The following is a 22,277-nucleotide window of genomic DNA, read 5'->3' as shown; positions in this document are numbered from 1 at the left end:
TTGTCCAAATTATTATTACTCTAATCGTATTACTATTTTTACAACCATTTTATTACTATTAAACTTTTAAAATTTTAAAAACAAATGATTGGCATTTTTCACAGACATAACCCTGTGCTCTGGCACGACCCTTCTTGAGCAGGGAGATGGGACCAGATGGCCTCCATTGGTCCTTTCCAACCTGACCCATCCTGGGACTGTGGGAATTAGAAATTCTGGGATTTGGGAATCTGTGACCAGCCTGTGTTGTACAGCGGCTCAGCCGGTGAGTGCTGACCAACAGGAGAGATGGCGAGGGACTTGGCACAAGACCATGGAGTGGCAGGAAGAGGGGGAACCTTTCCCGCTGCCAGAGGGCAGGGTTAGATGAGATATTGGGAAGGAATCGTTCCCTGTGAGGGTGGGGAGGCCCTGGCACTGGGTGCCCAGAGAAGCTGTGGCTGCCCCATCGCTTGCAGTGTTCCAGGCCAGGTTGGACAGGGCTCGGAGCAACCAGGGATGGTGGAAGGTGTCCGTGCCCGCGGCAGGGGATGGGATGAGCTTTAATGTCCCTTGTCCCCGTGGCCGGGCACCGCCCGCCCTCAGCTCCCGTGGGGCCGCCGCGCCCCGCCCGGCACCGCCGCCCCTCACGGCGCGTGACATCACGCCCGTGTGACGTCACCGCCCAATCCCCTGGGCGGCCGCCGCTGACGTCAGGCCCCGGCTCTGGCGCGAGCGGCCCCGGCTGAGGGAACGGGGCGGCGGCAGCGGCGGGAGCGCGGCAGGAGCGGGGTGAGCGCGGGCATGGACCGGACCGGACCGGACCGGACCGGGGGCTGCGGGGCTTTGGGAGATTTGGGATGGCGGGGCCGCGCCGCTCCCGGCACGACAGAATGAATGGGGTGGGGGCGGGGCGGCTCTCCCCGGCACCGCGCTGTCCCCTCCTCTGGGGACACTCTGGGGACACTTCGGGACCGGGTTTGGCGCTCGTGGCGCTTTGGTGCCTCACCGCACACTCGCTGCGGGCGGGCGGGTTTTGTTCGTGCCCGTCACCCGCCCCGGCTCCGTGGTTTCATCAGCGGGGGCTGTGCCGGCTGTAGCGCCAGGGAATCGGGGAATGGTTGGGGTGGAAGGGACTTTAAAGATCCTCCTGTTCCAACCCGTGCTGTGAGCAGGGACACCTTCCACAATCCCAGGCTGCTCCAAGTCCCGTCCAACCTGGCCTTGGACACTTCCAGGGGTCCAGGGGCAGCTGCAGCTTCTCTGCAAGCTGTGCCAGCTCCTCTCCATGCTCACAGCCAAGAATTCCTTCCCAGTAGCCCATCTAAACCTACTTTTTTATGTTTAAAGCTGCTACCCCTTGTCCTGTTCCTCCGTGCCTCGTCCCTCTCCAGCTCTCCTGGAGCCCCTTTAGGCTCTGGAAGGGGCTCTGAGCTCTCCCTGGATCCTTCTCTTCTCCAGGTGAGCACCCCCAGCTCTCCCAGCCTGGCTCCAGAGCAGAGGGGCTCCAGCCCTTGGAGCATCTCTGTGGATTCCTCTGGACTCTCTCCAGCAGCTCCACATCCTTCTGCTGTTGGCCCCAGCTCTGCAGGTGGGATCTCACCCGAGAGGGGCGGAATCCCCCCCTCCCCTGCTGGCCACTCTGCCCAGGTTACACTGAACATTCTGGACCAATCTTCCTTACCTCTTCCAGGAGTTTCACATTTCACGCTGTTCAGCAGCTGCGTAATCTCCCTTTTTTCTTTTTTTTTTCCTTTTGTTTATTTTTGGTGACTGAGGTCAGGTTCCCAGCAGGTCCCTCACGGCTCGAGCTGACGTCTCCTCTTGGAGAGGGGCTCGGCCTCATCCCCGGCCGTGCGTCACCCCTGGGACAGCAGCCGGGCGTGTGTGTCAAGGTTATTCCAGCTGAGCTTGGCCAGCAGCAGCTCCCTGCCAGAGGGAACAGCTCCAGCCTGGACACCCTGGCACATCTCCCCTGCCAGGGGACACCAGCAGGGACGCAGCGTCCCAGCTTGAGGGGTCTCGGAAGCAGAGGAATTGCCAGCAGGGAATGTGAGATGCATTTGGGTCCAGCTATCCAGGCAGCAGTGGCTGGGGTTGAGCTGAGATTATCCCTTACTTGTTGCAGCTTGAGTGCTCCCAAATGCAGGGATCTGATGGAGTTTCCACTTGGCAGCACTTGAGCACCATAGAGGCTCTCCTGTGAGCAGAGTGGCTTGTGCTTCATCTTCTGGATGCCCAAGTAAGGTGCTGTGTCACTCCTCAAGCTCTTGATACAGTTGGGAAAATTAGAGGAGGTTCCCAATGCATAAGCAAATCTGCAGATCTGAAGCAGAAGCTGTGGGGTTTGGAGCCAGTTGGGAGTTGAGAACTTGGAGCTCAGTGAGTTGGTGTGGACCATGTTCCCGAGGATGTTGCTGGGAATCTGTGAGATCCTGTGTCCTGCAGAGTCCCTTGATTTTCTTTGAAAGAAGAAAGTTCTGGATTCTTTGGTTTAGCTCCCTGGAGGGGCGTCCTGTGGCATCCCAGCAGCTGTGCAGCCCCAGAAATCCTGTGGGACCTCTGGGGTTTGGTTTGACCTCTCTTTCCTCCCTCTCTCCCGTTTTCTTTGAAGCTTGCAGTGGGACTTTCCAGACAAAGCCCATGACTTTCCTATCTTTCTTGTCACTGTGACATTCTATTAATAACTAATTCAAAAGAGCTGCTGGTTTCCATAAACATTTTTGACTTTTATGTGAGCAACAGGTGTTGCTGCTTATGTAACACCTTGGAAACCTCGCAGAGGATCAGCAACTGGCAGTTCACTCACTAAATGTCATTTTATGAATGTGTCTCTCTTTTTTTTTTTTTTTTCTTTATTCCCTCTTTTCCCTCTCCCAGTGCTTTAATCTTCTTACAAACCCCAGAAATTTCCTGCTATCCCAGGCTGATTATTGTTCATTGGGACACGTGTTTGCTTTCTACTAATCTTTTTGCATTGCCACTAATTAATTTAAACTCTGTCCTTCAGCCATGACCCGAGGCTGGCTGGTTCTGGGACTTGGAGAAGCTGCTTGTGCACCTTCAGAGCCCTTTCCCTGCCTCTTCCAAACTTCCAGGCATTTCAAAATCAAGCAGGAGAGAACAGTGAAATCCCTGGCTGCTGCTGCTGCTGCTCTCACACGCTTTTTTTTTTTTTTTTTTTTTCCTTAAGGTGTGGGACAACTCCTACTCTCTGCCAGGTTTTGATTGGCTTTCCAAAGAGGCAGTGTCCTATAAATTGCCTTCTCTGCTCTGCTTCTGCCTTATCACCAGCTGAGGCCCAGGTGAGTACAGGAGAGGGAAAATTCCAGCTGCAATTCCATTGCCTAATCCTTGAAATTAGCTTTGGTTATTGGTTTAAATTACTGGGATGGGGGAAATAACTTTGATGTTTCAGAATAAAACTTCCTCATTTTGCTAATACTTTCTAATATCAGCTTGAGTTGATAAATGAGATCAGGGACTGAGAAACTATTCAGAAGGGGATGTGTGCGGGTGTTTGAAAATATATTGTGGAATCATGGAATGGTTTGATTTGGAAGGGATCTTAAAGCTCATCCTGTTTCATGGGCAAGGACACCTTCCACTATTAATTATATCTATATATTATATAAGTAATTTTTTCCTCTTCAGTTCCCAAGGGAACAGAAAATATTCCCCTTTGGGATAGTAAAAAGGGAAGCCTATAAAAATATAAGTTATTTTACATCAGTTAAATTAATTTTTTGTATGTGTTCAGAGCTGTTAATAACTCCTGGAAGTTAATTAAGGTGAAAAATTTGGATCTAGGAGAATGGGCTTTCCTGTATGAGTTGCTTTTGCAAGTTAATCACTGTGTGGGGCTGACTTCAGCTATTTGGGGAAGTGTTTTTAAGGCATGATATTGATTTCTTTATATATCTGTGCATTTATGGCAACTTTAGTAGCCAGTCACACCTGTTTTTTCCCCCTTTGTATTTGAAATAGAAATAAATACAATCAGTGGAGGTTTTTGCAGCAGCTCTGCTGCCTGGCTGTTTCAGTTCCTGGTATAAAATGCATTTACTGTTCTGACTCAGACCTGGGAGTAAATTCTAACCTAAGCCTTTGTGGTTTCACTCTAAATATGTTTGCAAAAACCAGTCCAGTCACTGGGAAACAAATTTTAGTCACAGCCAATTTTTTTTTTTTTTGTACTTTGCAAAGCTCAAAATGCTTTTTCAGGTACTTGGAGTGGAATTTTTTTGTCACACAGACCAGTGAGTCTCTCTCAGTGCTGGAAGATTTTATTCTTCAATGCTGAAATAGGAAGGGATTATCATGAGAGCTGGTGCCTGGGTCTGTGTCCAGATGGAATTTGGATATTTCCAAGGATGGGCACTCCCATCACCTCTCTGGGCATCTCAGACCAAGTCTTTTTGATCAGTTGAAATGTATTTTTTTTCAATAATGCAATTTTATGGGGCTGTCTTACTAGACAATATTTAGTAAATCTGTATTTAAATAGCAGAACTCCCTCAAGTACCAGAACATTCTCTGTCAGGCGACTGAGAAGTGAAAGGAACACCCACATTAATCACTTGTTTGCTTTTCTCTGCAACTGGAATTCATCTGCAGCAATGAACTGCTGCAGTTTCTTGTGGAGAGCTTCCATCTACCTGACTCTTCTTTTTAGAATATATGCCCCAAGAAAAGATTTGACAGGGTAACCCCATCAGGCAAGTTTGAAATATGCTTTCATCTGGGAATTTGCATATTCTAGATATTGGGAAATACTTCAAAATTGTTCAGAGGGGATAAGGAAAAAATGACTGGCTGTGCCTTGAGGATTTTATTTGAGAGAATTAAATTTGCACCACAGAAACGACCAGTTGTGGCTGCAGGTGTCATTTATTTGGGGTACTTTGCATTTCCTTCTGCAATATGAAAGATTTGGAGAGCGAGAACCCAAACTTGAATGCAGCACAGAGTAAATTATAATTATGTGAAATAATTAGGACATTTTCCCGAGGCCTGGCTAAGCCCTGCCACTCCTCTGTTTGCTTTCTGGGTCCTGTCCATCTGAGTGTTAAATCAGAGTAAATGTCCCTTTTTTCCCAAGATATTTCCTGCTGCCTCCTTGGCTCAGCTGCTCTTGCTGATGCAATCCTGAGGAGTTTTGCTTACACACAGCAGCCTGCAAAACTTTCACTCCAAATGTGGCATCACAGCAGCTTTGTTCCATTCTGTATTTATCCTTAAAATCACACTTCCAAGTGAGGTTTTAAAAAAAGTTTAAAAAAGTTTAAATTAAGCTTTTCAGCGTTCTCCCATTTTTCTGGACTGTGGATATTTTCCTGAGCTCACTCCAGGGAATACATTACCTCTGCTCATGTTACATCCCAGGCTGCTTTCAGCCCTTGCTTGGCACAATCCCCCAGCCCTGGGATGGCATCAAATTCCTCTGGATCCCTGCAGAGTTTTCTCTTTTAGCAGAGTTTTAAAAGCCGTTTAATGGGGTTGAATCACTCGTGACTCATCTTTTGTCTCTCTCCTTCACAGCACACCTGAAAGGGGAAGATGCCAATCGTCAGGAACCTGGGCAGAGCTGCCAGCCAGCTGCTGCAGAGCTCTGGCTGTGGCTGTGGGGTGTCCCTGGTGCCCGTCAGGGCCATTGGGGTGTCCCCACGCCAGGTGGCCTCCGACGCCAGCTTCCACTCGGTGACATTCTCCGAGTCGGATCATCCCCGGGTGCTAATCACAGGTCAGCACTCCTGGCACAGCTGGGTTCCTGCTTCTCAGCTGAGCTTTCCCACTGCTCTCCTCCCTCCCCAAAGGGCACAGGTCTGGAAGCAAAAATACCCCAAACATCCTGGAATTGGGGTGATTTTTGCCATCAGAGTCCTGTGCGAACTTTCCTATTTTAATTCCAGAACTCCTCTGAAACCAGTTCCTTGAGAAAAAAAATGTAAAAGCTTCCTGACTCACTGAGAAAATCATACTAATTCTTGATGTGAAACAGATAATAATGGAATTCTGCATTCTGACCCCCCCCTTTTCCTCTGATTTTTGTCTCTTAGGTGGTCTTGGCCAGCTCGGGGTGGGACTTGCAAAGCTGCTGAGGTGGGTCACCATTCCCTGGCTTGCTATGAGTGAGGAATTCCAGCAATAGTTGTCTGGAAAGTTGTTTATAAAAGAAATCCTATTTTTCAAATGCTGTTTTTGTCTCTTGGCTTTGTAAATAACATTAATGGCTAGACTTGATTATCTTAAAGGTCTTTTCCTTAATGATTCTTAATGATTCTATAATTAAATTTTCACCATCATTTTATTTGTCCCTCCAGTGCTTGCTGTGGGTTTCTGACGTATTTTCTGTGTGTCCATTGGTCACAATTCCCAAAATAGCAAGATTTTGTCTGAGGGACTGTCTGCTGAGTTGTTTGCTTCCAGTTAAATGGGAGTATTCAGAGTCTGAATCCTCAGATTTTTCCTTCTTTTTCCTTCTCCTTTTCCCTACCTCAAGCACAGTTACCTCCTTTTTTTATGACATCTTTTCAAGAATGTGAAATGCTCCAAGAGCTCTCCCTGATCCATATCCTTGTCCATATCCAGCTCAGCTCCAGTTTATCATTTGCTCACAGTCTTTGCTGGAGGGAATTTAGACCAAGACTAAATGTGAACAGACTCACTGCACTCAACACTGTAGCAGTTTGAACATTTTCTACCATTTCTATGATATATTTTAAAATTACCCAAATAATAGAAGGCCAGAATGTGCTCCAATGCCCCCAGATCTGCTCTCTCCAACAGCCTTGTGTTGATTAGCATAAGGTCACAATTTCTTTCTTCTGTTTGCTTAGTTGATATAAAAGTAATTGCAGCTACAACAATCCCAGTGGCTTTTTGTTGTCTGCAGGGGAGTAAATTATCCCTGGGTAAAATTTTCAGTAAGAAAAGTGTAGGAAAGTCTCTTTTCCCAACATATTTTCACTTTCTAAGAAATTTCTCTATCCTTATGCAGAGCGTGACTGCTACTAGATGTATTTGATCATTTTTCAAGATGCTGGGTTGATATTTAAAGGATTGTTGGGGTGTTTTTTTGTTTAGTGCAGTAACTGATTTTATTGTGGAAAATACTGTTCCTCTGCTATCACTCCTGCAAAACAAAATAACAACTGATGGATTATCTCAAAAAGCTGTGGACTCACTGTTCCCTGTGGGTGTTTTTACATAGGAAACGTTTTGGAAAGAACAATGTGATCTTGTCTGACATTAGAAAGCCTGCAGATAATGTTTTTTATAGTGGTAAGTGACTGGGGAAGCACATGGAAAAAAAAAAACCTTGACTTTACCTCAGATGTTCATAAACTAATTATCAAAGTGATAAGTGGATTACACTGACAAGCTGCTGTTGAAACCTTCTGCATAATGCCTCCCTGCTTTCAAATCTTGCCAAGATGTTGGTTTCTTCTCTTATTCCCTTTTCCTAAATATTTCTCTTTGCATTTTTTCACTTCAAAGAGAAATATTTAAGAAAATATTTCTCTTTGCAGTGAAAAAATGTGCCACTTTTACAACTTGAATAACTATTTGAGGCACCTTGTGCTCCTGCTGAAAAATAGGTGCTTTTATTCTCTTGGAGGGAGGAGGTTGGAAATGAAACTTGTGCTTTGTTTTTACAAGCTCAGGGAATTTTTACTATGAGGTGGATATAGAGTAGGATTTAAGACACCTTGTGCTCCTGCTGAAAAAGAGGTGCTTTTATTCTTTCAGAGGGAGGAGGTTGGAAATGAAACTTGTGCTTTGTTTTTACATGCTCAGGGAATTTTTACTATGAGGTGGATATAGAGTAGGATTTAAGACTCTTTGATTTTCACTGGAAACTTACAAAAACTTTTCCTCAACCTCGATGTTTAGTGATGTATTTAGGTGGTAGAAACAGCAGCCTGAGCTTCATGTAGGACCTTCCTTCCATCCATTCCTGACATCCAATTTCCCACTGCTTCCACCTCCTCCAGGTCCTTTCATCTTCGCAGACATCTTGGACTACAAGAACCTGCGGGAGATCGTGGTGAACAATCGCATCACGTGGCTCTTCCACTACAGCGCCCTGCTCAGCGCCGTGGGAGAGGCCAACGTGCCCTTGGCCAGGGCTGTCAACATCACTGGTGAGTGCTGCCTTGGAGTGCTTAAAGCTGTGTCAGGGCAGGTTTGGAAAGGTTCTTCCCCAGAGGGTGTGGGGCATTGGAACAGCTCCCCTGTAGGAATGTGCTCCCTGTTGATGGAGACACAAAAGTGTCTTTTGTCCCCTCAAAAAGGAAAGAAGGCCAGAAGTTTCTTGTAGCCATGATATTTTTCTGAAAAATCCCTTTGCCAGGATTTTTCTCCTGAGAAGCTGAGAGGCCTCAGGAACAAAATGTTAACAAGAATTATCTGCTGCTGTGGAATGCAACAGGTGGATCTGTGATTGGTCTCATGTGGTTGATTCTAATTAATGGCCAATCACAGTCCAGCTGTCTCAGACTGTCTGGTCAGTCACAAGATTTTATTATCATCCTTTCCTTTTCCTCCTTTTCCTTTTCCTCCTTTTCCTTTTCCTCTTTTCCTTTCCTTTCCTGCCTTCTGATGAAACCCTTTCTTCTATTCTTTTAGTATAGTTTTAATATATAATTTACTTTAAATATAATATAAATATATATATCATAAAATAATAAATCAGTCTTCTGAAACATGGAGTCAGCATTCTTTTCTCTCATCCTGGGACCCCTGTGAACACCACCATAGTTTCTCTCTTCCATTAGGTGAAAAAGACACTTCATAGGACCTTAGGGACTTCACCTCAAACTTAAGGGTAGCTAACTGGACAGAAGCCAAAAAGTCCTGCTTGGGCAATTTATTAGAAAAAGAAGAGAACAAAGAAACTAATCACTTTTGTGAGGTGTTTTTCCAGGAGCAAGAACCTCTTGCACTTGGCTCAGTTTTTCTCTGTTTCTTATTTTACCTTTTATTAAACCTTTTTCTTTCCAACACTGCAACAGAAGCCATCCTGCTGATTTTTATGCCTCTAAGGGTAGCTGAGTGATCTTAGGTGTGTTATAGACCTCCAAGAGCTTATGAGACCTAGCTCAAGGAGGCTCCTATAACACTCCCCAGTGAATGGTGACATTCCCAAGGCTGTCAGAGCTCCAGGAGTGTTTGGATAATGCTCCCAGGGTGGGATTATTGGGATATCTGTGCAGGGCCAGGAGTTGGACTGGATGATCTTGATGGGTGCCTTCCAGATGAGAATATTCTATAATTCCCACAATGGCTTGAGAAAGCAGAAATATTCTGATAAATCCTATTGTTTTGTGGTTTTTTTCCCAGGTTTACACAATGTTCTGGATATTGCAGCTGAACATAATTTGAGGCTCTTTGTTCCAAGCACCATTGGAGCCTTTGGACCCACCTCTCCTCGAGATCCAACTCCTGATCTCTGCATTCAGAGACCAAGGACAATCTATGGAGTCTCCAAAGTCCATGCTGAGCTCATGGGAGAGGTGAGAATTTTTTATTTTATTCATTTTCTAAAAGGTCTGGGAGAACTTCACTGAAACAGGTTTCTCAAAGAAGCTGTGGCTGCCCCATCCATGGTAATGCCAGGTTGGACAGAGCTCAGAGCAGCCTGGGATGGTGGAAGTTGTCCCTGTCCTTGGCAGGGGTTGGAATGTTCTTTAAGGTCTCTTCCAACCCAAGCTATTCCATGATTCTATGATTGGAACATCATTGCTTTTGTAAGATTCCCCACTCATTCTTTCCCCCATTTTTCCTTAATTCAGACTTTACTACTCAGCAATAGTCTGAGGCAGCTCTGAAAGTCAAATATCTTTTGAGTTCTGTTGGGAAAAGCAAAAAACGTGGGAAGCTGGCAAACAGCTGACTTTGAGTGTCATTTCTTTCCTTGTTTTTTTATGGCTTTGGCCTCTGTGCCAGTGTGAATGGCACTGCAGAAAGGACAGTGCACAAAGCCTTGTGACAGCAGATACACAATGATGACTTTTTGCTCCTCCTCTACAAAAAAAGACTAAAGTCTTGTGAGTCTGCACATGCACAACTTCTGTTTTGGCTTTGTAGTTACTTATAAAAAACATTTTTAAAGCTGGTATTTTTATATAGTTTCCAGGTCTGAGGTCTGTATTATCCTGGAAAGTCTCACAAACTTGGGAATGTTCAGTTTCTGAACATTGTAGACCCTTACATGAGTAGCATGACAATCCATGTCAAAGATCCATGTTTACCGATGTGGATGTGAGCTGGAAAAAGACAAGCAGGGAGATCAGCTGCCAGGCAGGGAATAGGCCTTGTTCAATAATTCCATTCCTTTCATCCCTGTCCTGGGACAGCTGAAGGTTCATCCTGTGTCAGATTTTTCCTGTGAAATGAGTGGGTGTGTGACCAACTCTTGGTGTGTAACTCTGTGTTTCTCCCCCCTCCCCAGTACTACCACTACCGCTATGGCCTGGACTTCCGCTGCCTCAGGTATCCAGGGATTATCTCTGCTGATTCCCAGCCTGGGGGGGGAACAACTGGTGAGTGACTGGTACATGACAAGAGGGCTGGGGAGGACTTTTCACAAGGACATGGAGTGACAGGACAAGGGGGAATGGCTTCCCACTGCCAGAGAGCAGGGATGGATGGGATATTGGGAAGAAAGTCTTCCCTGTGAGAGTGGTGAGGTTGCCCTGAGAAGCTGTGGCTGCCCCATCCCTGTAAATATTCAAGGCCAGGTTCAATGGGGCTTGGAGCACCCTGGGACAGTGAGTGGCATCCCTTCCCATGGCAGGGGATTGGAACTTGATGATCTTTAAGCTCCCTTTCAACCCAAACCACTTTGTGATTTCATACTGAATATCTCACAATCCTGCTGCCAGATTTGAGACAGGAGACTTTGGGGTTGATCTGAGGTTTGTTGACTGTCATGAAGTGCACAACACAGATCATACACATCCATTATTCTCTTTCCCAGATTATGCTGTCCAGATTTTCCATGATGCCATAAAGACTGGCAAATTCAAGTGTTACCTGAGGCCGGACACCCGGCTGCCCATGATGTACATCGATGACTGCCTGAAGGCCACGCTGGAGGTCATGGAGGCCCCTGCAGAAGCCCTGACCATGAGGACCTACAACATCAGTGCCATGAGCTTCACTCCTGAGGAGCTGGCCCAGGAGGTGCAGAAGTATGTCCCTGAGCTCCAGATGACCTACAACGTGGATCAAGTCAGGCAGGCCATAGGTTAGTATGTTCCCTGGCAGCAGGTAAGGAAAAACATCACCAGAGCTGAAATAAAGTCTCTCTTCTTTTTAGGAACTGACAAATTGCTCCTGTGCAGTTCAAGTCTTATGGTTCAAAATTCAGCTTTAGTAGTGATGAAACATCTCAAAGTTCAGGGAGATTTTTTCCTAAACCTCACCTTTCTTGGTTCTTTTTCTTTTTTTCCCCTGCAGCTGACAGCTGGCCCATGAACTTCGACGACAGCAATGCCCGCAGGGACTGGGGTTGGAAACACGACTATGACCTCCCTGAGCTGGTGACCACCATGTTTAGCTACCTTGGGTCTGACTCTAGGATTGCCCAAGCTAACTGAAATGCTTTCAGATGTTTCCAGATTTCCACAGAGGACCAGGAAGAAATGGCTGCATTTTAGTTTCTAATTTTCTGAGTCTTAGAGCATGTCAGTTACTAATTTTTGTAAGTAGTGACAGAGTTGGGCAGAAATGTCCTGTAGCTGGAATGTCCTTTAGATAAACAACAGCACTGGGTGCTGTCCCCAAACACAGCACTGCTGGCAAACACAGAGTTCTTGAACTTTCACACTTAGGGAAAAACACCAAAATAGCACTTACTCCTGGCTGATGGCTCTCCAATCATTCCTGCCTCTTCCTTGGCAAACAACGTGGGATAGCATTGTCCAACTTTTAGGCATATCCCAAAAAGCTAACAATAGGTTTTGCTTTTTGCTGGTGGAGGATGTTAGGTTGTAGCAAGAACCTTTTTTTAGTTTTTGCTTACAAAAGAGACATCAGAAGAGCTGTTTCATGTTTCCAAATTGCAGGGGGGTGTTGCAATTCTAGTTTGAAATCAAGCTTTGCTTGATAGCTCCTATTTATATCTCTCTTTAGTGCTGTCTAAGCATACACTTTTCTATACCTAGGGCATACAGAGTAGCATTCTTATGATGCTATTTATAAATGTGAAGTGGAATAGGACTTGAATTCTCATCATGCTTTAAAAAAAAACAGGGTTTACAAGCAAAGCTTTCTCCTGTTCTCTGCAAGTGCCGCTGCCTTCAGTGCAGCCTCGGAGGGAGAGCTGAAATCTGAAGAGCTGTTCCATGGATGTGAGTCTGGGTGGGATTTCAGGGAGGGCAAGGCTCTGGCTGGGGTTTCTAGCAGTACTTTTGGTTCTCCCAGCTGTTTGGAGTCCCTGCACAGTGTCATTGCCTGGAACAAATTTTAAAGGTAGGCTGAGGATGGAGCCTTACTGTAGAGTCGGGTCAGCCTTGGAAATCTTTCCTGTTCACCCCATTTTCCACATGCACTGTGTTTGTAGATGCTGTTTATATGTAACTCATACCCTTTTATTCTTCAGAGAGGGATCCAGAAGCTGAAGCCATCTTCTAGCTACAGCTAAGGGCTGTTCTGCTCGTTTAGTTTCAAGCACAGGAGAATTCTGGGATGAACAAGGGAGTTTTAGTAGATGTGTGAGAGGAAGAGGTGTCAGTTCAAAAGCTACTTAGGAGACTTCAGGAAATGACAAACTGGAGACACAGGAAAGCCATTGTAGGTAAAATACCAGTTTCCATGGATGTGAGTCTGAGCTGTTAGCTACTCCAGCTGAGAAACAGCTTCTGGGAGCTTTGGACTTTTATTTTTTTCAAAGAAAAATACCTTTCATTTTCAAAATGACTGGAAATTCCCTACAGGAAGCTCTCTTTTTTTTTTAATTTTTTTTTTTTGTCTTGTATACTCCAGTAGTGTGTATAGGTAAAAACAAACATTCAAGGTTTTTTTTTTTTTTTTTTTTGCTTACAACTTGTTTGCTCTATTTTTTGTGACGGTGCTTTGGTGGTTGTGAGTCTGTTGTGTTCTCTGTAACCCTGCCATGATCAGACTTCTGTCTCTTTGTGCAGGAGTTCTCCTGCAGGGAATATGTTTCCTCACAAAAGTAACCTTCCAATGAAGATTCTTTGGTGAAACCCAGTTATTTGCAACATTTGTTACACTTGTATCTCTTGGTTTTGTATGTATTTTACCCTTTCATCTGTGGGCAAAGTAGGAATTTCCCCGGTATTTAAGCTCAAGGGTCGTGGCTGTTACTGAAACATTTTTATATTGTTTACATTGCTGAAAGGACAAATTTTTAAACTTTGGCCACTTTGTAACTCTCATGTAGCTCAAGTGTAATTTTTGGCTCAATGGGCGGTGAAGTCGGCCCTCCCTTCCCACCCTCTGAGGAGAGACTGGCTGGGCTTTGTCCTCTGCCCAAAAGGATGGGATCCAGACTGGATTATCTCCCAGGGACCTGGAGCCAGCAGATGAAGGGCCGGAAAGGAGCTGAAGTGTCTTGTCCACTCCGCAGTGCCTCTGTTCCACTTTTGGGAAGTGTAAAATAAAGAGTTTTTGATGGGTCTCACTCCATGTCCTTACATCACTCAGAGTCCTGGGCTCTGATCCCCTCACCCTCATTTCCAGCTCCAGTTTCATTGGAGTCAGCAAGAGTGAGGAACAGGAATGTTCTTTCTTCTGAAACACTGTCCTTGGTGGTGGAATTACACAAAAGCCTTGGAACAGGTGTCATGGCAAAGGTGGAATTCAAACCTATGGCATTTTGAACAGTTTTGTTTTTCCTGCCGAGATGTTACTGGCCTCATTTAGGAGCAGTCATTTAAGCAACTTAATTTTTTTAAAATCTGAAATAACCCATGTTCCTATAAAGAGTGGTCTGAAGGAAACTGTGGTGACAATCAGGGAATGTTATTAAATGTGTCTGCAAGGTCTGCATCCTGTTTGAAATTCTCATTTTCAATCTCGCCAATGATCTGTAAATTTTTTCCCCCCATGTTTTCCACATTAATGATGTGTAAAGATGTCACAATTTTTTTTCTGTATTAAACCAACTTGATGTGGTGCAAAATATCTACCTTTTTCTACCAGCTGGAAGTTTGACTTCTGGGCAGAGATTTCCCTTATGACACTTGAGCACTGTGGCTGTTAAATTACTTATTCAGGACAAAAAACATTAAAAAAAAAAAGGTTGTTAAGAATATTTTTTCAACTATTGTTAGTTGTGGGTGATGCCTACTTTAATAAAATCCTTTGCAAATGGATCCTTGGTTTGTCATTGGTTGGAGCAGGTGGGAAAAGTGACACAGCCAGGAGGGAAGAGCCCTGCAGGCTGAGTCAGCAGCTGGGGTGTTAAATGTGGCATCGATGCTCGGAGTAAATGAAGTCACAGGGAGAGTTTGTAAAGTGAAAATCCACATGGAGCAGCTGGGGAGAGTCCAGAGGAGGCCATGGAGATGCTCCAAGGGCTGGAGCCAGGCTGGGAGAAGCTCCTGCGGGTGTTCACCTGGAGAAGGGAAGGATTCAGGAAGGCCTCAGAGCCTAAAGGGGCTCCAGGAGAACTGGAGAGGGACTTGGGACAAGGGATGGAGGGACAGGACACAGGGAATGGCTCCCACTGCCAGAGGGCAGGGATGGATGGGATATTGGAAAGGAATTCTTTGCTGTGAGGGTGGTGAGGCCCTGCTGGGTCCCTGTTTCTTTGTCTGAGCAGGTCCTGCCTCCAGGTGTTGCACAACCTGTGATGGGTCAGCAAGAGAAGCTTGGCTGAGGATATGACACCCATAACTCCCCCACAGCCCCACCCTGCCTCCTTAATCCATGGATAAACCCTCCCTGCAGGTGAAAGGAGGCCTTGCCCTCCTCCCACACCTCGGCTTTCCAGCGATGGGAACCTCTGGTGGAGAAAACATTGCTACTGATCATGGGAACCTCTGGTGGAGAGAACATTCCTCCTGATGATGAGAACCTGTGGTGGAGAGAACGTTCCTCCTGACCACGGTACAATGAATAACGTGGCCATGGCGCTTCGGAGAGTGTTGCTCTTCCCAGCTACTCCTCTTTGATCCTTGGTCTGGGTCTTGTTGAGTCCTGTTTGACACAAGCCCAGCCTGGCTTTTAGAGGTGCCAGAGGTGATGGTGCTGCAGCTGGAGCCAGGCTGGGAGAGCTGGGGGTGCTCACCTGGAGAAGAGAAGGATCCAGGGAGAGCTCAGAGCCCCTTCCAGAGCCTAAAGGGGCTCCAGGAGAGCTGGAGAGGGACTTGGGAACAAAGTATGGAGGAACAGGACACAGGGAATGGCCTTAAACTGAAAGATAGTGGGTTTAGATGGGATATTAGGAGGAAATTCTTGGCTGTGAGGGTGGGCAGGCCCTGGCACAGATTGCTCAGAAAAGCTGTGGCTGCCCCTGGATCCCTAGAAGTGTCCAAGGCCAGATTGGATGAAACTTGGAGCTGCTTTCTTCTTTTGGCTGTTTAAGACATCAGACAGGTGCAGAAAGAGGAGGAAGCTCCTTCCCTTAGTGGAAAGGTGTGTGGGATGTGGGGGATTAACCCCTGTGCTTTTGGAAAACCCCTCCTGCTGCTCCTCAGGTTGGAATCAAGTTCCCAACTGTTTGTCAGGAGCTCTGCATTCCTGCAGGGAAGAGAAGTGGAGCCCAGGGAGGTGAAGAGAGGAGAGCATCTGGGTTATCCAGAGGGAAATCCAGGGGCTGGGATCCCCACCTTGCAGCCCCCTCCCCACGCTCTGTGTTTCAGCCAGGCCTGGTGGCTTTCCTGCCCTGCTGCAGGCAGGTTGTGTCTATTTTAGGGAACATCAGCTGACATTTGCCCTTCTCCTGGAGCCTCAGGCCAGACAGATGCTCTCCAGGCTATTTCTGGCTTCATACCATAACTGTATGTGATCCTAAATTCCCCGTGGGACTGAGTGCCTGTGGCATGCTGGGGCTGAGGGGCAGGGAGGGGGCAGCTCCTGGAACAAACCCAGGGAATTCATGATGACTGGGATGACACAGAGCAGCTCAGAGCTGGCACACAGAGTTGTGGAGATGCAATTCAAAAGACATTCATGCCTCAGCAGCACCATTATGGAAGCTAAATCTCAACTAGGCATTGCTCAACCAGGAAAGAAAGTTGTCTCCTGCACTTGTTTCTGCAACTGTGAGTAGTTCAGGAGGTTTTCCTGCCCCTAAAGTCCTTGTGCAGCCTCCTGCAGCTCCTGAGAAGGTACAGGACACAGGTTAATGTTAGCTTTTGAGAGGATTTAAACTTTTTAACCAAAAATATAGACAGTCTTCTGCCCTCTCCCCCCATTTCATATGGAATCCCAGAGTAGAAAATACCTAGGGTACAGGATAATACTTCTTTTGACCTCAAGCAGAGCTTTGATATCCCAGTTTGGAAAAGAGAAGGCTCCAGAGAGAACTGAGAGCACCTTCCTGTGCCTAAAGGGACTCCAGAAGAGCTGGGGAGGGACTTGGGACAAGGGATGGAGGGAAAGCACAAGGGGGAATGGCTTCCCACTGCCAGAAGGCAGGGATGGATGAGATATTGGGAAGGAATTCTCAGCTGTGAGGGTGGGGAGGCCCTGGCGAGGTGCCCAGAGAAGCTGTGGCTGCCCCTGGATCCCTGGAAGTGTCCAAGGCCAGGTTGGACGGGGCATGGAGAAACTTTGGATAGTGGAAGCTGTCCCTGCCCACGGCAGGGGGTAGGAACTGGATGCTCTCAAATTTCCTTTCAACACCAACCATTCCATGATTCCACAATTCTGTGAACCCTTTCACAGGTGAATGTGAAGCTGAATGGAAAACTGGGTTGGGAATGCATCCTCAGGAACTTCTCTGATGAGCTTTGGACCAATCCTAAAATAGAGGAGGCTCTTGGCAGGGCACAGCCGGCTCCAAGGACACCGATGGATTTTTGGCACGGCAGGAGCATTGCTGCCAGGGTGATGTCACTTCACCTGTGTGATGCAACAGATCACACACCTCTCCAGCCTTTCCACTATTCCAGGTTAAAGATCTGTCACCAGCAGAGCTGTTGCAAAAAGGATGAGTCAGAGGAGAGAAAGTAAAGTCCAGAGTTCATCCCCTTTGACCCAACGTGGCCCAAAAGTGCCCAGATTTGGGGCATTTTTAAAGTTCTTCTTCCTGGACCCTTGTGATGCTGAGAGGCTCATAGGAGGTTTAGGAAAAATCTTTACCTTTCTAGTCCTTGAAATTTTAAGGAAAAAATTATCTTCTAGAAAGGAATATGAACCATGTGAACTCCAAAATTTGTAATTAATTTTTAAGACAGTTGAGTTTTAATATTTTATCACTATTTTATTTATAATAATTACTTATCTTATTATCATGCTTACTTTAGTGGGATCAGGTTTTCACTATATCCACAGCAATATTCCTTTGATAAATACAGGAATTTACATCATAATTGCTCAGATACAGCTTGCCAACATGTCCTAAATTGATAAAATGACATGTGATAAACTGCTAAAATGACATTTTTTGGTAGGATGTCTTGTAGGGAACTCATCACAGAGTGTCTGAGTGTGTTTGGCTGCACACAAACACCACCCCAAGGATGCTGTTTCATGGGATAAGTGGTTTACTGAGCTCCAGCTCTAGGGAAATTGATTTGGTGTGGATTCATGATTGGTGTGGGTGTCTAATATTGAAATAAAATATGTTCCTTTTGCCTGAGTCCAGCCCCCTCCTGGAGGGCACACATGTGCTTCCACACTTTTCCCAGCTGCACTTGCCTTTGGGGAAGGTAAAAGGAGGAAAGGTCAATAAATTGCCCATTTATTTTTTCATGTGTTTTTCCATGGTTAGATGTGGTTTAAGCAGGTCTGAAGTTGAGGCAGGGATGAAGAGATGTCACACTTGGCCTTGTTGGAGGGAAATATACGTTGGAAACCAGGGATAATCCCAATTCCTCCTGCAATCTTTCCCCCACCTCAAGGTAGTGTGGAAGCTGACAGATAAAACAAACAAAAGTAATTCCAAGTTGGGTCAGAGCTGAATTTGCCAGAACAGAGAGTGGCAGGAGGAGGAGGAGGGGTCAGTGAGGTGCAGATCCTGCTCATCCAAGCCCACGTTTGATCACAGAAACAGGGAATGGAATGTCAGCATTAAGGTGGGAACAAACCTCTCAGATCATCCAGCCCAGCCTTTGACTGGATCCCATAATTCCCACTAAATCACATTGTGAAAAACCTTCTGGTTCCCCCCACCACCTCTGCTCTCACTTCTCCATGAATTTTGCCACCTCCATGGAAGGCAGAGGCCTTGAAAAGCCCCAACTGGCACAGGGCCCACCTGGAAGTTTGTTGAGCTGTTTTTAATATGCTGTCTGGCTGAGGAGATGCCAAGAAAACAGCAACACCTCCATCCATCCATCCATCCATCCATCCATCCATCCATCCATCCATCCACCCATCCATCCATCCATCCATCATCCATCCATCCATCCATCCATTCATATCATCCATTCATATCCATCCATCCATCCACATCCATCCATCCATCCATCCATCCATCCATCCATCCATCCATTCATATCATCCATTCATATCCATCCATCCATCCATCCATCCATCCATCCCTCCCTCATCCATCATCCATCCACATCCATCCATCCATCCATCCATCCATCCATCCATCCATCCATCCATATCATCCATTCATATCCATCCATCCATCCACATCCATCCATCCATCCATCCATCCATCCATCCTTCCATCCATCCATCCACCCACATCCATCCATCCATCCATCCATCCATCCATCCATCCATTCATATCATCCATTCATATCCATCCATCCATCCATCCATCCATCCTTCCATCCATCATCCATCCATCCATCCATCCATCCATCCATCATCCATCATCCATCCATCCATCCATCCATCCATCCATCCTTCCCTCCATCATCCATCCATCCATCCATCCATCCATCCATCCATCCATCCCTCCCTCATCCATCATCCATCCACATCCATCCATCCATCCATCCATCCATCCATCCATCATCCATCCATCATCCATCCATCCATCCATCCATCATCCATCCATCCACCCACATCCATCCATCCATCCATCCATCCATCCATCCATCCATCCATCCATTCATATCATCCATTCATATCCATCCATCCATCCATCCATCCTTCCATCCATCATCCATCCATCCATCCATCCATCCATCCATCCATCCATCCATCATCCATCCATCCATCCATCCATCCATCCATCCATCATCCATCCATCATCCATCCATCATCCATCCATCATCCATCCATCCATCCATCCATCCATCCATCCATCATCCATCCATCATCCATCCATCATCCATCCATCCATCCATCCATCATCCATCCATCCACCCACATCCATCCATCCATCCATCCATCCATCCATCCATCCATCCATCCATTCATATCATCCATTCATATCCATCCATCCATCCATCCATCCTTCCATCCATCATCCATCCATCCATCCATCCATCCATCATCCATCCATCCATCCATCCATCCATCCATCCATCCATCATCCATCCATCATCCATCCATCATCCATCCATCCATCCATCCATCCATCCATCCATCCATCCTTCCATCCATCATCCATCCATCCATCCATCCATCCATCCATCCATCCATCATCCATCCATCATCCATCCATCATCCATCCATCCATCCATCCATCCATCCATCCATCCATCCATATCCATCCATCCATCCATCCATCCATCCATCCATCCATCCATCCCTCAGCCCTCCTGGCTGGAAGAGCTGCCCTGTCCCTTGGCCAGGAGCAGCAGGGTCCCTCTGGGCACCCGTGGGTGACAGAGCAGACGTTTGGGTGCTGATGATCACAGGGCTGTTTGCTCTGTTGGCAGCATGCCCCAGGATCAGTGCCAGGAGCAGATTTCCCACCTCCAGCCTTCCTGCCTGGCAACAGCAGCCAAGCCCATTGGCCTGAGATAATCCTGAGCCTCTGGGGGACATTTCCCACCCATGCCTGGGCACATGGACCTGGCATTGTCCCCAGGGCCTCAGCTGGCAGGAGACTGAGGCCATCAGGGTCAGCATTCCATGGGAATGGTGGCACCTCAGTCCCTGGGGATACCCCACAGCCCTCTCAGGACAATGTCTCTGTGCAAGGGCCTGGGGAGCTTTGGGGAGGTTTTGTTTTTCCAGAGGTGACAGCCATGGTGTAAAGGGAGTTGTGATGGAGGAGGGCTGTGCACAGGAGGAAGAAGGCATTGCTAGGCTGGGATCCATGGAGGGACTGCAGTCCACAGCCCCCAAGCTGTTGGATGGAGGCAAATAAAATAAATTGTAATTTAATTATTTAAAAAACCCACATTAAAATAGTAGAACCATAGAATGGTTTATGTTGGAAGAGATCTTGAAGGCCATCTCGCTCCACCCCCTGCCATGGCCAGGGACAATTCCCACTATCCCAGGATGCTCCAAGCCCCAATGTCCAGCTTGGCCTTGGACACTTCCAGGGATCCAGGGGCAGCCACAGCTGCTCTGGGCACCCTGTGCAAGGGCCTCACCACCCTCACAGGGAAGAATTCCTTCCCAATATCCCATCTATCCCTGCCCTCTGTCAGTTTGAAAGGCCTCATTTCAGTTTTCAGCCCTGATTCAGACTCTGAATGCAGTGATGATGATGATGATGATGATGATGATGATGATGATGATGCAGTGACAACAGAGCCGCTCACACTGAGCTCAAAGCCTGGATGGTCTTCCAACACTGTTCCATTACTGCCAAGAAGATTCCACTCATGGCTCTGGCTGATGCTTTTTAGTGATGGCTTTTTTTCCATGGCTGAGGATCAGATATTTGCTGGGCTGGAGGCTCGTGCCTCTCTCCTGCCAGTTCCCAAATCCCTCCCCATGGCAGCCACCTGCCACTCCACCAGAAGCTGCCTCTCCATCTCTTCCAAGACACTTGGAGCCAGACACAGCTTTACTTGTCTGGCCAGGGCAGGGGTCTCCATCCTGCTGAGGTGCCTGTTGAAGTGGAAAGTTTAATTTGAGGCTTAACTTGTCCTCTCCCCAGAAGCCATTAAATAACTGGAGCTGGTTTGGCTGGGAGGCTGGAGGGGAGGTGGTGGAGGTTGCTGTGCTGTGGGGCATTGAAGATGCAGCAGCTGCAGAAATTTGGGGTGTGCCTGGGGCAAGCAGCACTGCTGGGGCAGGAGAAGTCTTTGGAAAGAAGATGTTCCAAGGGCTGGAGCCCCTCTGCTCTGGAGAAAGTCTGGAAGAGCTGGGGTTGTTCACCTGGAGAAGGATCCAGGGAGAGCTCAGAGCCTCTTTCAGTGCCTAAAGAGGCTCCATGAGAGCTTGAGAGGGACTTGGGACAAGGTATGGAGGGACAGAACACACAAAATGGCTTTAAGTTGAAAGAGGACAAAGCTAGATGGGATATTGGGAAGGAATTCTTGGCTGTGAGGGTGGGGAGGCCCTGGCACAGGTTGGCCAGAGAAGCTGTGGCTGCCCCTGGATCCCTGGAAGTGTCCAAGGCCAGGCTGGACAGGGCTTGGAGCAGCCTGGGATAGTGGGAGGTGTCCCTGGCCATGGTAAGGGGTGGAACTGGGTGGTTTTTAAGTTCTCTTCCAACCCAACCTGTTCTGGGATTCTATGAAAAGTTTTTTCCATGTCCAAGCTTGGTGTCAGAGAAACATCTGACCCAGGATTCTTCTTCAAACTTAAAGAAGCTGCTCAAAGAATGATTTTGAAGAAGTGAGAAGGTGGAGGATTCTCCATCCTCACTCATTGAGCCCAGGCCAAAAATCTGCTTTGCTTTATCACATCCTCTCTCCCCTGCACCCTGGATTTTGAGGACCTTGTGCATGACAACATCAGCAGGCAAGGTTTTGAATCATCAAAACTCTCCCGGTACAGGATTTTGTTTGAATATTTGATTGTTTAATATTTTCAAAAGAAAATGGTAGTTATGTACAATTGGGATACACTCATTTATGTGAAAGCAGCTCTCCCCTCCTCAAATGTGTTGTTATTTTAATGGAATCACAGAATCATGGAATCATAGAATAAACAGGAGGAATGGGAGACAGGAAAAGAGAGAGAGAGGAACGAATTTCTTGACATAAATCTCAATTAATTCCCAATAATGGGAATGGGAAGTGGTGGGATGGGAACCAAATCTCTCCCAAGAAGGTCAAATTCAG

The 22,277-nt window shown here is 46.8% G+C and overlaps 1 protein-coding gene across 3 annotated transcripts; it reads left to right on the top strand.

Annotated features, from left to right (window-relative positions):
* Positions 1 to 672: 672 nt before the first annotated feature.
* Positions 673 to 14,327, top strand: LOC139599940 (L-threonine 3-dehydrogenase, mitochondrial-like). Of its 3 annotated transcripts, none has more exons than XM_071447688.1 (10): positions 673 to 771; positions 3,173 to 3,284; positions 5,521 to 5,722; positions 6,039 to 6,081; positions 7,193 to 7,263; positions 7,977 to 8,126; positions 9,325 to 9,497; positions 10,436 to 10,526; positions 10,964 to 11,233; positions 11,446 to 14,327. In XM_071447688.1, the coding sequence occupies exons 3-10, from the start codon at positions 5,539 to 5,541 to the stop codon at positions 11,583 to 11,585; spliced, it is 1,122 nt and encodes a 373-aa protein (XP_071303789.1). In that variant the 5' UTR covers positions 673 to 771; positions 3,173 to 3,284; positions 5,521 to 5,538; the 3' UTR covers positions 11,586 to 14,327. The 3 variants fall into 3 exon arrangements, with proteins under 3 accessions (XP_071303789.1, XP_071303798.1, XP_071303807.1); XM_071447697.1 differs by lacking the exon at positions 673 to 771 and adding an exon at positions 1,422 to 1,440; XM_071447706.1 differs by lacking the exon at positions 673 to 771 and adding an exon at positions 1,482 to 1,570.
* Positions 14,328 to 22,277: the final 7,950 nt, after the last annotated feature.

Source organism: Agelaius tricolor, unplaced genomic scaffold, assembly GCF_023055355.1.
Source record: "Agelaius tricolor isolate 1412-34295 unplaced genomic scaffold, bAgeTri1.0.p SCAF_1, whole genome shotgun sequence".
Classification (NCBI taxonomy): Eukaryota; Metazoa; Chordata; class Aves; order Passeriformes; family Icteridae; genus Agelaius; species Agelaius tricolor.
Note: the sequence above shows the minus strand (reverse complement) of the source record. Positions and strands in the feature narration are given on the sequence as shown.

Coding starts and splice junctions, on each gene's coding strand:
- LOC139599940 (XM_071447688.1), top strand. CDS start 5,539: ATGCCAATCGTCAGGAACCTGGGCAGAGCTGCCAGCCAGCTGCTGCAG. Junction 5,723..6,038: donor TCCCCGGGTGCTAATCACAG/GTCAGCACTCCT, acceptor TTTGTCTCTTAG/GTGGTCTTGGCCAGCTCGGG. Junction 9,498..10,435: donor ATGCTGAGCTCATGGGAGAG/GTGAGAATTTTT, acceptor CCCCCTCCCCAG/TACTACCACTACCGCTATGG.